General features: G+C 46.5%; 1 protein-coding gene across 8 annotated transcripts in view; it reads right to left on the minus strand.

Annotated features, from left to right (window-relative positions):
• Positions 1–12,278, minus strand: part of LOC101010379 (solute carrier family 2, facilitated glucose transporter member 3-like) — a 46,597-nt gene that overhangs the window by 14,624 nt on the left and 19,695 nt on the right. For all 8 annotated transcript variants that reach the window (XM_009198808.2, XM_009198814.2, XM_009198811.2 and 5 more), the window contains 4 exons: positions 5,042–5,134; positions 3,918–4,078; positions 2,097–2,337; positions 1,031–1,193 (listed from right to left, as the gene is read on the minus strand). In XM_009198808.2, coding sequence (XP_009197072.1) covers positions 1,031–1,193; positions 2,097–2,337; positions 3,918–4,078; positions 5,042–5,134 — 658 coding nt within the window. The remainder of the gene's footprint in view (positions 1–1,030; positions 1,194–2,096; positions 2,338–3,917; positions 4,079–5,041; positions 5,135–12,278) is intronic.

Consider the following 12,278-nt stretch of genomic DNA (forward strand, 5'->3'; position numbering starts at 1 on the left):
GTGTGGATCACCTGAGGTCAGGAGTTCGAGACCAGCCTGGCCAACATGGTGAAACCCCATCTCTAATAAAAATACAAATTAGATGGGCCAGGCATGGTGGCTCACACCTGTAATCCCATCACTTTGGGAGGCCGAGGCAGGCGAATCACAAGGTGAGGAGTTCGAGACCAGCCTGGTCAACATGGTGAAACCCCATCTCTAATAAAAACTAGCTGGCGTGGTGGCACACACAAAAAAATTAGCTGGCGTGGTGGCACATGCACCTGTAGTCCCAGCCACTTGGGAGGCTAAGGCAGGAGAATCACTTGAACCTGGGAGGCAGAGGTTGCAGTCAGCCGAGATTGCACCACTGCACTGCAGCCTGGGCAACAGAGCAAGACTGCGTCTCAAAAAAAAAAAAAAAAGAAAAGTTGCCCAGGCGCGGTGGGTCATGCCTGTAATGCCACCACTTTGGGAGGCCAAGGCGGGTGGATCACGAGGTCAGGAGATTGAGACCATCCTGGCTAACACGGTGAAACTTCATCTCTACTAAAAATACAAAAAATTAGCCAAGCATGGTGGTGGGCGCCTGTAATCCCCGCTACTCAGGAGGCTGAGGCAGGAGAATGGTGTGAACTTGGGAGGCAGAGCTTGCAGTGAGCCAAGAGCATGCCACTGCACTCCAGCCTGGGCGACACAGGGAGACTCTGTCTCCAAAAAAAAAAAAAAAAAGCACAAAATTAGCTGGGCGTGGTGGTGGTGGCACATGCCTATAATCCCACCTACTCCGGAGGCTGAGACAGGAGAATTGCTTAGAACCCAGGAGGCGAAGGTTGCAGTGAGCCGAGATCGCACTACTGCACTCCAGGCTGGGCAACAGAGCGAGATTCTGTCTCGAAAAAAGAAAAAACAAGGAAGAGTAATCAGAACCGTCTTCACTTGGATTCTGATGGTCAGGGAAAGGGTACGACAGAAAATAGGTCCAGTACTCTCATCCTTAAAACAAACCACAACCATATACTTCGTATACTAAAGAGTGAAAGATACTCACTCCGCTTAGCATTCTCCTCTTCTTTTCTGTTAATGAGCAAAAATCTGGGACTTTCAGGGCAACATGGAAGGGTTGCACTTTGTAGGATAGCAGGAAGGATGGTGAAGCCCAATAGCATGGGCCATAGCTCTTCAGACCCAAGGATGAATTCCAGACCAAAGATCTAGAAACCACACAAAGATAATGCTATAAGCCCCATACTTCATAGGCCACAAGTTCATTAAAAAACAAGTTGGCTGGGTGCAGTAGCTGACACCTGTAATTCCAGGAAGGCTGAGTCAGGTGGATCAGGAGTTCAAGACCAGCCTGGCCAAGATGGTGAAACCCCGTCTCTACTAAAAATACAAAAATTAGCCAGGCGTGATGGTGGGCACCTGTAATCCCAGCTACTCAGGAGGCTGAGGCAGAGAATTACTTGAACCCAGGAGGTGGAGGTTGCAGTGAGCCGAGATCATGCCACTGCCCTCCAGACTGGGCGACAGAGTGAGACTCCATCTCCAAAACAAAATAAAACAAAAGTTCAGAAAATCATACATTATTTTACCATTGGAAAAAATAAAAAAATTGCCAGGCACAGTGGCTCACGCCCATAACCCAGCATTTTGGGAGGCCGAGGTGGGTGGATCACCTGAGGTCAGGAGTTTGAGAACAGCTGGGCCAACATGGTGAAATTCTGTGTCTACTAAAAATACAAAAATTAGCTGGGCGTGGTGGTACGGACCTGTAATCCCAGCCACTCGGGAAGCTGAAGCATGAGAATAACTAACCCAGGAGGCAGAGGTTGAGCCGAGATCGTGCCACTGCACTCTAGCCTGGGGGACAGAGTGACACTCCGTCTCAAAAATAAATAAATAAAAAATAAAAAAGGAAAAAAGAAATTGTGTTTCTTTTCCTTTCTCTACTCAACCTGCTTCTTGAGCTACTATCTATGAGCTATAGTAACAATATCTAAAACTTCCATATATAATTGAACATATGCCAGATATTCTTCAGTGCTTTATCTATGTTAACTTTTTTAATGACCCATGAAACTAACACTCATTAAGTATGAGAAGTTCTAGAGTACCTGGGCCACCAGAATTCCAATTACGATGCCCAGCTGGTTGAGAGTGCCAAAGGCACCCCGCAGGGCAGTAGGCGAGATCTCTCCAATGTACATGGGCACAAAACCTGTGCAGAGTCCGCAGAAGAGGCCAATAACCAAGCGGCCCAGGATCAGCATTTCAACCGACTCAGCTATTTTACACAGTCCCATAAGGCAGCCACCAGCGACAGCCAACAGGTTGACAATCAGCATTGAATTACGCCTGTAAGGTTAATCAAAGACAAAGTGGAATTAGCAAAGTGAGAGGCTCCTAACCTCTCCTCTTTTATCCTCATTATTCTGTTCTTCTCCAGGCTCATATCAACTCCTTTCTCGGTCTAACTTTTCTTTTTCACTTTCTTTCTTTTCTTTTCTTTTTTTTTTGAAACAGAGTCTCGCTCTGTTGCCCAGGCTGGAGTGCAGTGGTGTGATCTCGGCTCACTGCAACCTCTGACTCCCGTGTTCAAGCAATTCTCTGCCTCACGCTCCTGAGTAGCTGGGATAACAGGCACCTGCCACCACGCCCAGCTAATTTTTTGTGTGTTTTAATAGAGATGGGGTTTCACCATCTTGGCCAGGCTGGTCTTTAACTCCTGACCTCATGATCCGCCCGCCTCGGCCCCCCAAAGTGTTGGGATTGCAGGTATGAGCCACCACACCCAGACCTTTTTTACTTTCTATTATCAGAACATTTATAGTTGGGAGTCAGGCATGATGGTGCCCACCGGTAGTCCCAGCTACTCAGGGAGCTGAGGTGGGAGGATTGCTTGAGACTGGGAGGTCGAGGCTATAGTGAGCTATGATCGGGCCACTGCACTCCAGCCTGGGTGACAGAGCAAGACCCTACTTCTTGGGCAGAGGGAGGGCACAGGGGGAAGAACATTAGCAAGTAAATTAGGTTGCCTTATCAGTTTTTAAACGTGAGTTCCACTCCATTTCTAGAATATCTAATTGGCAAATTAAAACAGTTCCTTCGTCAGTCATAACTGAAAATATATTCTACCTTCTAAAATAGGTTACTACGCTAGTATAAAATAAGAAGATTCAGTTTTCAGCCAGGTGCGGTGGCTCATGCCTGTAAGCTTAGCACTGTGGGAGGCTGAGGTGGGCGGATCACCTGGGGTCAGGAGTTCGAGACTAGCCTGGCCAACATGGTGAAACCCCATCTCTACTAAAAATACAAAAATTAGTCGAGTGTGGTGGCGGGTGCCCATAATTCCAGCTACTCAGGAGGCTGAGGCAGGAGAATTACTTGAACCAGGGAGGCGGAGGTTGCAGTGAGCCAAGATTGCACCATTGCACTCCAGCCTGGGTGACAAGAACGAGACTCCGTCTCAAAAAAAAAAGAAGATTCAGTTTTCTTTTTTTGGCCATTATCTACATTTGCCAGAGACTAAAGATAATTCCTACCAATCCTGTGTAAGATAACAAAAACATTTATATGAGACCCTTTTTTTTTTTTTTTTTTGAAAAGTAATCAACTTTGGACCTTGTAAATTAAGTATGTTTCTGGAAACCCCATAGTTGAGCTTACTAGGGAATAATTCTGAACTAGCCCTAGCTGGACTGCAAAGGCCAATCACTCACACAGTTCATCTCTTGTGTAGCTGGGCGGGAGCTATGGAGGGTAGAAGAGCTCCAAGCAAGAGCAGTCATATTCGGGGCCAGTTGGACTAGGTTTCCCTTGATTAGAATTCAAGGTGTTCTTATTCAAAGGCATCATCATCTCCCTGCCCTAACTCTCCACACTTGTCCTCAGTGCAGCTGTAGAGCCCACTTCCTTGCCCAGTTTCTAGTCAATACCTGCCAAAGCGGTTGACGAAGAGTCCGACGGAAAAGGAGCCGATCATACCCCCGACGGAGAATATGGCCACAGACAAGGACCAGAGAGACGTGAGCAGCACCTCAGAGGGAAGGGCATTTGCCTTCTCCATCAAACTTTTATTGATAAATTCCTTTATGATCTGCAAAATAAAAGGGTTGGTGGGAGGACACACTATTACAATTGGATGAGAACAAAAGATACAAATATGCTGGGCGCAGGGGTTCACACCTGTAATCCCAGTACTTTGGAGGGCTGAAGCGGATGGATCACCTGAGGTCAGGCGTTGGAGACCAACCTGACCAACATGGTGAAACCCCGTCTCTACTAAAAGTACAAAATTAGCGGGTTGTAGTGGCAGGCGCCTGTAATCCCAGCTGTTCGGGAGGCTGAGGTGGGAGAATCGCTTGAACCTGTGGGGCGGAGTTTTGCGGTGAGCCGAGATAGCGCCATTGCACTCAGGCCTGGGTGACAGAGCGAGACTGCGTCTCAAATCAAACAAACAAAACAAATATTAGGGATCATTTCCTCCCTAGAGAATCAAGGGAATAAATAGACGGGAATGGAAGAGGCAGATAACATATTGGAGTTAATGTTAACTCTCCCTGGAATAGTAATTTTTCATTTGTCCTGAATATCCCAGTAGGTGGCAGCACTGATGTTCACCCCGGCCCTCTGCGAAGCGAATCCAGCTGCTTTGTACCTAACCCCTAAGGGATAATACAGGAAGTCTATCACTGTGGGTGAAAGAGTGGGAGGAAGAACAGCACCGCCCAGGGTTCAGGGAGTAAATGAGCTTTTTGCTTTGATTAAATGAACCCACTAATTTTCCCCACCAATATTGTCTCCATCTTCAGTCTTGGACAGGATAGATACAAAGTTTGTCTTAAAATCCCCTAGTTTGGGGAGGGACCCTCACTAACTGTGTTGCCCAGGATGGTGTTTAACTCCTGGGCTCAAGTGATCTTTAGGCCTCAGCCTCCGGAGTAGCTGGGACTCCAGACAGGTGCCACCGTGCCTGGCCTTAAATTCTGATTTCTTGAAACTCTGCTTAAAGGAGTAACTTCCCTATTCCAGATTCTAATTCTTGTGGCCTGGTACTCACTCTCTCAGGAGCATTGATGACCCCAGTGTTGTAGCCAAACTGGAAAGAGCCGATTGTAGCAACTGTGATGGCAAAGATCAGAGCTGGGGTGACCTGGAGGGAGGGAAGACAGGGAGGAGAGAGTGGTCCTTAAAACTTGTGATTGGTGACTGTTTCTTATTAATTACGGAGCTGTATTAGGAGAATTTGACCTATGAGTGGTATGGAAAGGACAAACATCAAATGAGATTTAGGTAATTAATGGGGAAGACAAAGGAATAGATTATACTAAAGAACTTATCTGGAGATAAGAATGTGAAGTTAACTTGGTGAAAGTGGAAAGAAAATTGGGGAAGGAAGAAGTTAAGAGAAACTGGGTTGGTCAGTTTGGAAATATTTAAAAACTTGCATCAGGTAAAGGTAGGCACAGAATTCAATTCAAGAACTGGGAGGGGAGAGGACAACACAGCCTTGGGTAGGATCACTAAGAATTGATCATTTTGGAAACAAACACAGTGCAGTCTGATCTGTACCCAGACTCCACAGAAGACCAGGGGTGGTGGTGGGGGAGGGTGGTGGTAGTTTGTGTCTTCACTGCTGGGCAGCTCTTTGAGTCTCTTATCTCTCAGGGCCATGTAACCTACTGGATCTACCCACTGCATCCTGTTCCCATTTGAATCTTCTGGTTTATTAAATACTGTTCTGCTATCCCTAACCTAACCCCTGGATGGGGGAAGAAAGAACACTTGGCTCACTACAAACCTAACAAATAAGACATTTCTGGCTGAGCGTGGCGGCTCATGCCTGTCATCCTAGCACTTTGGGAGGCCGAGGCAGGTGGATCACCTGAAGTCAGGAGTTCGAGACCACCCTGGCCAACATGGTGAAACCCCATCACTACTAAAGATACAAAAATTAGCCGGGCATGATGGTGTGTGTCTGTAATCCCAGCTACTAGGAGGGGCTGAAGCAGGAGGATCGCTTGAACCTGGGAGGCGGAAGTTGCAGTGAGCCGAGACCGTGCCACTGCACTCCAGCCTGGGCAACACAGCAAGACTCCGTCTCAAAAAAAAGTGAAAATAAAAAAAAGAGAGACATTTCTTAGTGGGGGGAACCAGTCATTTTCACCTTGCCTGGAATAATTCAGCTGGGGAAGTGGATATTATTTTAGATTGCCACCTTGGGGCAGCTCAATTTGTATACCTAAAGCCATCTTCTATGTCCTTTCCCGCACCCCCACCAATCCCTTCAAACTTTCCTATCTTAAATTCCTTTCCTTTCAGGTCGACAGGGTAGATAGCAGGCTGGAAGCTTCAGTAGGAGAACTGACCTTGCCTGCAGCCTCCCAGATGTCTCAGTCACAACTAAGCATCAATACCCTGGAGGACCCTGCCAGTACAATGCTGTTACATCTTTTCCCTTTTAGTAAAAGTCCCTTCTTTCTCCCCTCATCATTCACTATCTTTGAGAGCCTTATTTTTTTCATTAGTCTCATAACTTTCCATCCCTTCTCTTATTTTCCTTCATTTTCTTTCTTTCTTTTTTAAGTAGAGATGGGATCTCACTGTATTGCCCAAGGCTGGTCTCCAACTCCTGGCCTCAAGTGATCCTCCTGCCTCAGTCTCCTAAATGCTGGGATTATTTTTAAAGGTTACAACTGGAATTCAACTGAGTCTTGAGAATCTAAAAAATGTGTTGACCTGGGCACAGTGGCTCACATCTATAATCCCAGCACTATGGGAAGTCGAGGCAGAAGGATCACTTGAGCCTAGCAGTTTGAGACCAGCCTGGACAACACAGTGAGACCCCTTCTCTATAAAAAAAAAAATTAGCTGGGTGTGGTAATGGCAGACGCCTATAGACCCAGCTACTTGGGAGGCTGAGGTGGGAGGATCACTTGAGCCCAGGAGGTAGAAGCTGCAGTGAGCTATGATCATGTCATTGCACTGTAGCCTGGGGAACAGAGTGGGACCCTGCCTCAAAAAAGAAAGAAAAAAAAAAAGTGTGTTGAGCATATTGAGATAAGTGTTCCTTGAGCAAGCAGGACCTAGGAGGAACCTGATGCTCAAAAACCAGTTCTGGACTGGGCTGGCCCCCAAAGCAACAGAGATGTCCAAGCTTAGATAGTCCTTCACTCTGGCCACTAGAGAAGAGTTGCTCAATAGAACTGTTTGCTGATGTGCTTCGAGAGGTTGGTTGGTTGAACTGGGTCTTCGGTCTACTTCAGGAGGAGCCTTGCTCAGTCCAGTCACAGCTCTGGTGATGAGGCTTGAGGGATTAAGTATGTCAGGATGGACCAGTGAGGCTAGATGCCCTAAAACACCTATGCTGTGTCATTTGATTCCTTTTGAAATCTTTCTGTATCTTTATTTAAAAAAAAAAAAAGGGAAAAAAGAGGAAATGTGATGTGCGATGGGTAAATTTCAAAACAGAGTAAGTTAGTGAGAATGTTATAAAATGTTCACCTAGAGCCTGACCAATGTGGTGAAAGCCCATCTCTACTAAAATTACAAAAATTAGCTGGCCGTGATGGCGCGTGCCTGTAGTCCCAGCTACTCAGGAGGCTGAGACAGGAGAATTGCTTGAAACCGGGAGGCAGAGGTTGCAGTAAGCCGAGATTGCGAGATTGCGTCACTGCACTCCAGCCTGGGTGTCAGTGAGACTCTGTCTCGAACAAACAAACAACATGTACAGTATTTACACTTAAACAAACAGTTTTTACACCGAATACTTTAATGTAGGTCTGCCTAGAAAAAAAAGGAATAAATAGAATAATTGTCTGAGTTCTCTTAGTTCTAAATGCAGTTATCTGCAGAATGCAAATCTCAATCCTAGTTTCATGCAACTTTGTGGGATGAATGCTTGCTAGTATGATAACCAAGTGGAAAACAAACATAAAATCCTAAAGTCAGGGAACACAAGACTTTAAACACATTAAGGTAAAAACAGGGAAAACTTTCTCTTTCATAAAACAATGTAAATGGCATTTCAAGACACACACAAAAAGCTAGTAATTGCTCTAAAACTTTGCTTGCATCTGTTATAATCCTCATAAAGAACAACTTTTGTTAAAGCAACTTTTTTTTTTTTTTTTTGAGACGGAGTCTGGCTCTGTTGCCCAGGCTGGAGTGCAGTGGCCGGATCTCAGCTCACTGCAAGCCCCGCCTCCCGGGTTCACGCCATTCTCCTGCCTCAGCCTCCTGAGTAGCTGGGACTACAGGCGCCCGCCACCTCGCCCGGCTAATTTTTTTTGTATTTTAGTAGAGACGGGGTTTCACCGTGTTAGCCAGGATGGTCTCGATCTCCTGACCTCGTGATCCGCCCGTCTCGGCCTCCCAAAGTGCTGGGATTACAGGCTTGAGCCACCGCGCCCGGCCTGTTAAAGCAACTTTTGAATCTTCCTTTATTGGGTTAGTGTAGGCAGAGTTCACTTTGAATTTGAAAACACTGTAGAAGCCGGGCGCGGTGGCTCAAGCCTGTAATCCCAGCACTTTGGGAGGCCGAGACGGGTGGATCACGAGGTCAGGAGATCAAGACCATCCTGGCGAACACGGTGAAACCCCGTCTCTATTAAAAAATACAAAAAACTAGCCGGGCGAGATGGCGGGCGCCTGTAGTCCCAGCTACTCGGGAGGCTGAGGCAGGAGAATGGCGTGAACCTGGGAGGCGGAGCTTGCAGTGAGCTGAGATCCGGCCACTGCACTCCAGCCTGGGCGGCAGAGCGAGACTCCGTCTCAAAAAAAAAAAAAAAGAAAACACTGTAGAAAATAAGTCCTCAGGATTAAGAAGGAAAACATTTGAGATATGTTGATTTTCCTGTCTAAACTGGGTTTAAATCATCCATCCATCGCTCCCGTTGATGCTGAAGGGCCTAATCCCAGCTCTCAGGTCCGTCCCACTTTCAGGAAGGTCTTCCCTCCTCCTCCCTCTCCCTTCTTCAAAAATGAATCCATTCCACATCTGGGCTAGGTGAATTATCCTAAATCAGAATTTGAATTGTGTCAATTTCCCACTCAAATATCTTCAAGATTATTGAATAAAGCCTAGGCCAGTACTGTCCAATACAAATATAATGTGAGCCACAGATATAATTTTTTTTTTTTTTTTGAGACGCAGTCTCACTTTGTCGCCCAGGGTAGAGTGCAGTGGTGGGATCTCAGCTCACTGCAACCTCTGCCTCCCGGGTTCAAGCGATTCTCCTGCCTCAGCCTCCTGAGTAGCTGGGACTACAGGCGCATGACACCACACCCGGCTAATTTTTTGTATTTTTAGTAGAGACAGGGTTTCATCGTGTTAGCCAGGCTGGTCTCGAACTCCTGACCTCGTGATCCACCTGTCTTGGCCTTCCAAAGTGCTGGGATTACAGGCATCAGCCACTGTGCCTGGCCCAACCACAGATGTAATTTAAAATTTTTCTGCTGGGTGTGGTGGCTCACACCTGTAAGCCGAGCACTTTGGGAGGCTGAGGAGGGTGGATCACTTCAGTTCAGTAATTCAATACCAGCCTGGCCAACATCACCAAACCCTGTCTCTACTAAAAACACAAAAAAATTAGCCAGGTGTGGTGGCACATGCCTGTAATCCCAGCTATTTGGGAGGCTGAGGCATGAGAATCACTTGAACCCGGGAGGCAGACGTTACAGTGAGCCTAGATTGTGCCACTGCACACCAGCCTGGGTGACCAAGTGAAAGTTTGTCTCCGCCGGGCGCGGTGGCTCAAGCCTGTAATCCCAGCACTTTGGGAGGCGGGCGGCGGGATCAAGGTCAGGAGATGCGGGACCATCCCGGTGGCATGGTGAAACCCGTCTCTACTAAAAATATAGCGGGCGTGGTGAAGCGAGGCGTGTAGTCCAGCTACTCGGAGGCTGAGAGGCAGGAGAATGGCCCTGAACCTGGGGCCAGACTTACAGTGAGCGAGATCAGCATGCTACCTCTCAGCCTGGAGTGAGCTAGTGATTTCAAATCTCAAAAAAAAAAAAAAAAGAAAGTTTGTCTCAAAAAAAAAAAAAAAGAAAGAAAGAAAAGTTCAGTAGCTACATTAAAAAAATAAAAAGAAACATATTGGCCAGGGACGGTGGCTCATGCCTGTAATCCCAGCACTTTAGGAGGCTGAGGCAGGTGGATCACAAGATCAGGAGTTCGAGACCAGCCGGGCCAATATAGTAAAACTCCATCTCTACTAAAAATACAAAAATTATGCTAGCATGGTGGCATGTGCCTGTAATCCCAGCTATTCGGGAGGCTGAGGCAAGATAATCGCTTGAACCTGGGAGGCAGAGGTTGCAGTGAGCCAAGATCGCGCCACTGCACTCCACCCTGGGTGACAGAGTGAGACTCCATCTCAAAAAAAAAAAAAAAAAGTTAATGTGTTAATTAACCTGTGATTATAATTTCACAATATACATGTATGTGAAAACATCATGTGCACATACTTTAAATGTATACAATTTTATTTGTCAATTATACTTCAATAAAGCTGAAAAGATATTTTAAAAACTGTAATAAAATAAATGTAAGATAAAGTATTAAAAGATGGTTAACATGGGCTGGGTGCAGTGGTTCATGCAGGCAGGAGGATCACCTGAGGTTGGGAGTTCAAGACCAGCCTGACCAACATGGAGAAACAACGTCTCTACTAAAAATACAAAATTAGCTGGCCATAGTGGCGCAAGCCTGTAATCCCAGTTACTTGGGAGGCTGAGGCAAAAGAATCACTTGAACCCAGGGGCAGAGGTTGCAGTGAGCCAAGATTGCACCATTGCACTCCAGCTTGGGCAGCAAGAACGAAACTTCGTCTCAAAAAAAAAAAAAAAAAAAGATTATTCACATGGTAACCGTTTTTCTTTTTTTCTCTTTTTTTTTTTTGAGATGGAGTCTCACTCTGGCTGGGATTACTGGCACATACCACCACGCCTGGCTAATTTTTTGTTTTTATTTTTTTGAGACACAGTCTCACTCTGTTGTCCAGGCTGGAGTGCAGTAGCGCAATCTTGGCTCACTGCAACCTCTGCCTCCTGGGTGCAAGCAATTCTCCTGTCTCAGCCTCCCAAATAGCTGGGACTACAGGTATACACCACTACGCCTGGTTAATTTTTGTGTTTTTAGTAGAGGCAGGGTTTTACCATATTGGTCAGTCTGGTCTCGAACTCCTGACCTCAAATGATCCACTGCCTCGACCTCCCAAAGTGGTAGGATTACAGGTGTGAGCCACCACGTCCAGCCTACCTTTTTGTGGTTGTTGTTGTTGTTGTTATGTGTTTTTACTACAATTTCTTTTTTTTGAGACAGAATCTCACTGTCAACCATGCAGGAGTGCAGTGGCGAGATCTCGGCTTACTGCAACCTCCGCCTCCTGGGTTCAAGAGATTCTCCTGCCTCAGCCTCCAGGGTAGCTGGAATTACAGGCGCCTGCCACCATGCCTGGCTAATTTCTGTATTTTTAGTAGAGACAGGGTTTCACCCTATTGGCCAGGCTGGTCTTGAACTCCTGACCTTGTGATCCACCCACCTCGGCCTCCCAAAGTGCTGGGATCACAGGTGTAAGCCACCGTGCCTGGCCCACAATTTTTTTTTTTTTTTGAGACGGATTCTGGCTGTTTTGCCCAGGCTGGAGTGTAGTGGCGCAATCTTGGCTCACTACAAGCTCCGCCTCCTGGGTTCAGGCCATTCTCCTGCCTCAGCCTCCCGAGTAGCTGGTACTACAGGTGCCTGCCACCAGGCCCAGCTAATTTTTGTATTTTTAGTAGAGACGGGGTTTCACCGTGTTAGCCAGGATGGTCTTGATCTTCTGACCTCGTGATCCGCCCGCCTTGGCCTCCCAAAGTGCTGGGATTACAGGCGTGAGCCACCACACCCGGCCAACACAATTTTTTTTTTAAATGGAATTTGCCTTACTAGAATTTTGAACTTGGAAGACCAGGTACTCCTTTCTTCTTTCTTATTTCCCCCATTTCCCCCTTTTGCAATGGGAATGTCTAGCCTATGCTTGTCCCACCATTATATTATGGAAGCACATGACTTGTCAGGTTTCCCAGGCTCAGGTTGGAAAAACAATTTGCTTCAGGATTAATCATACCTCTTGTCTCACCCAAACCAATTTAGATGATATTCAGATGAAATTTTGGATTTGGAACTCATGCTGGAATGGGTTAAGACTTTAGAGCCTGATGAAATAGAGATGAATGTATTTTGCATGTGAGGACATAAATTTTGGGGGGCCAGAGCGCAAAGAGTCATGGACTAAATTATGTCCTAAAAT

The sequence above is a fragment of the Papio anubis genome, unplaced genomic scaffold, assembly GCF_008728515.1.
Source record: "Papio anubis isolate 15944 unplaced genomic scaffold, Panubis1.0 scaffold240, whole genome shotgun sequence".
Lineage (NCBI taxonomy): Eukaryota > Metazoa > Chordata > Mammalia > Primates > Cercopithecidae > Papio > Papio anubis.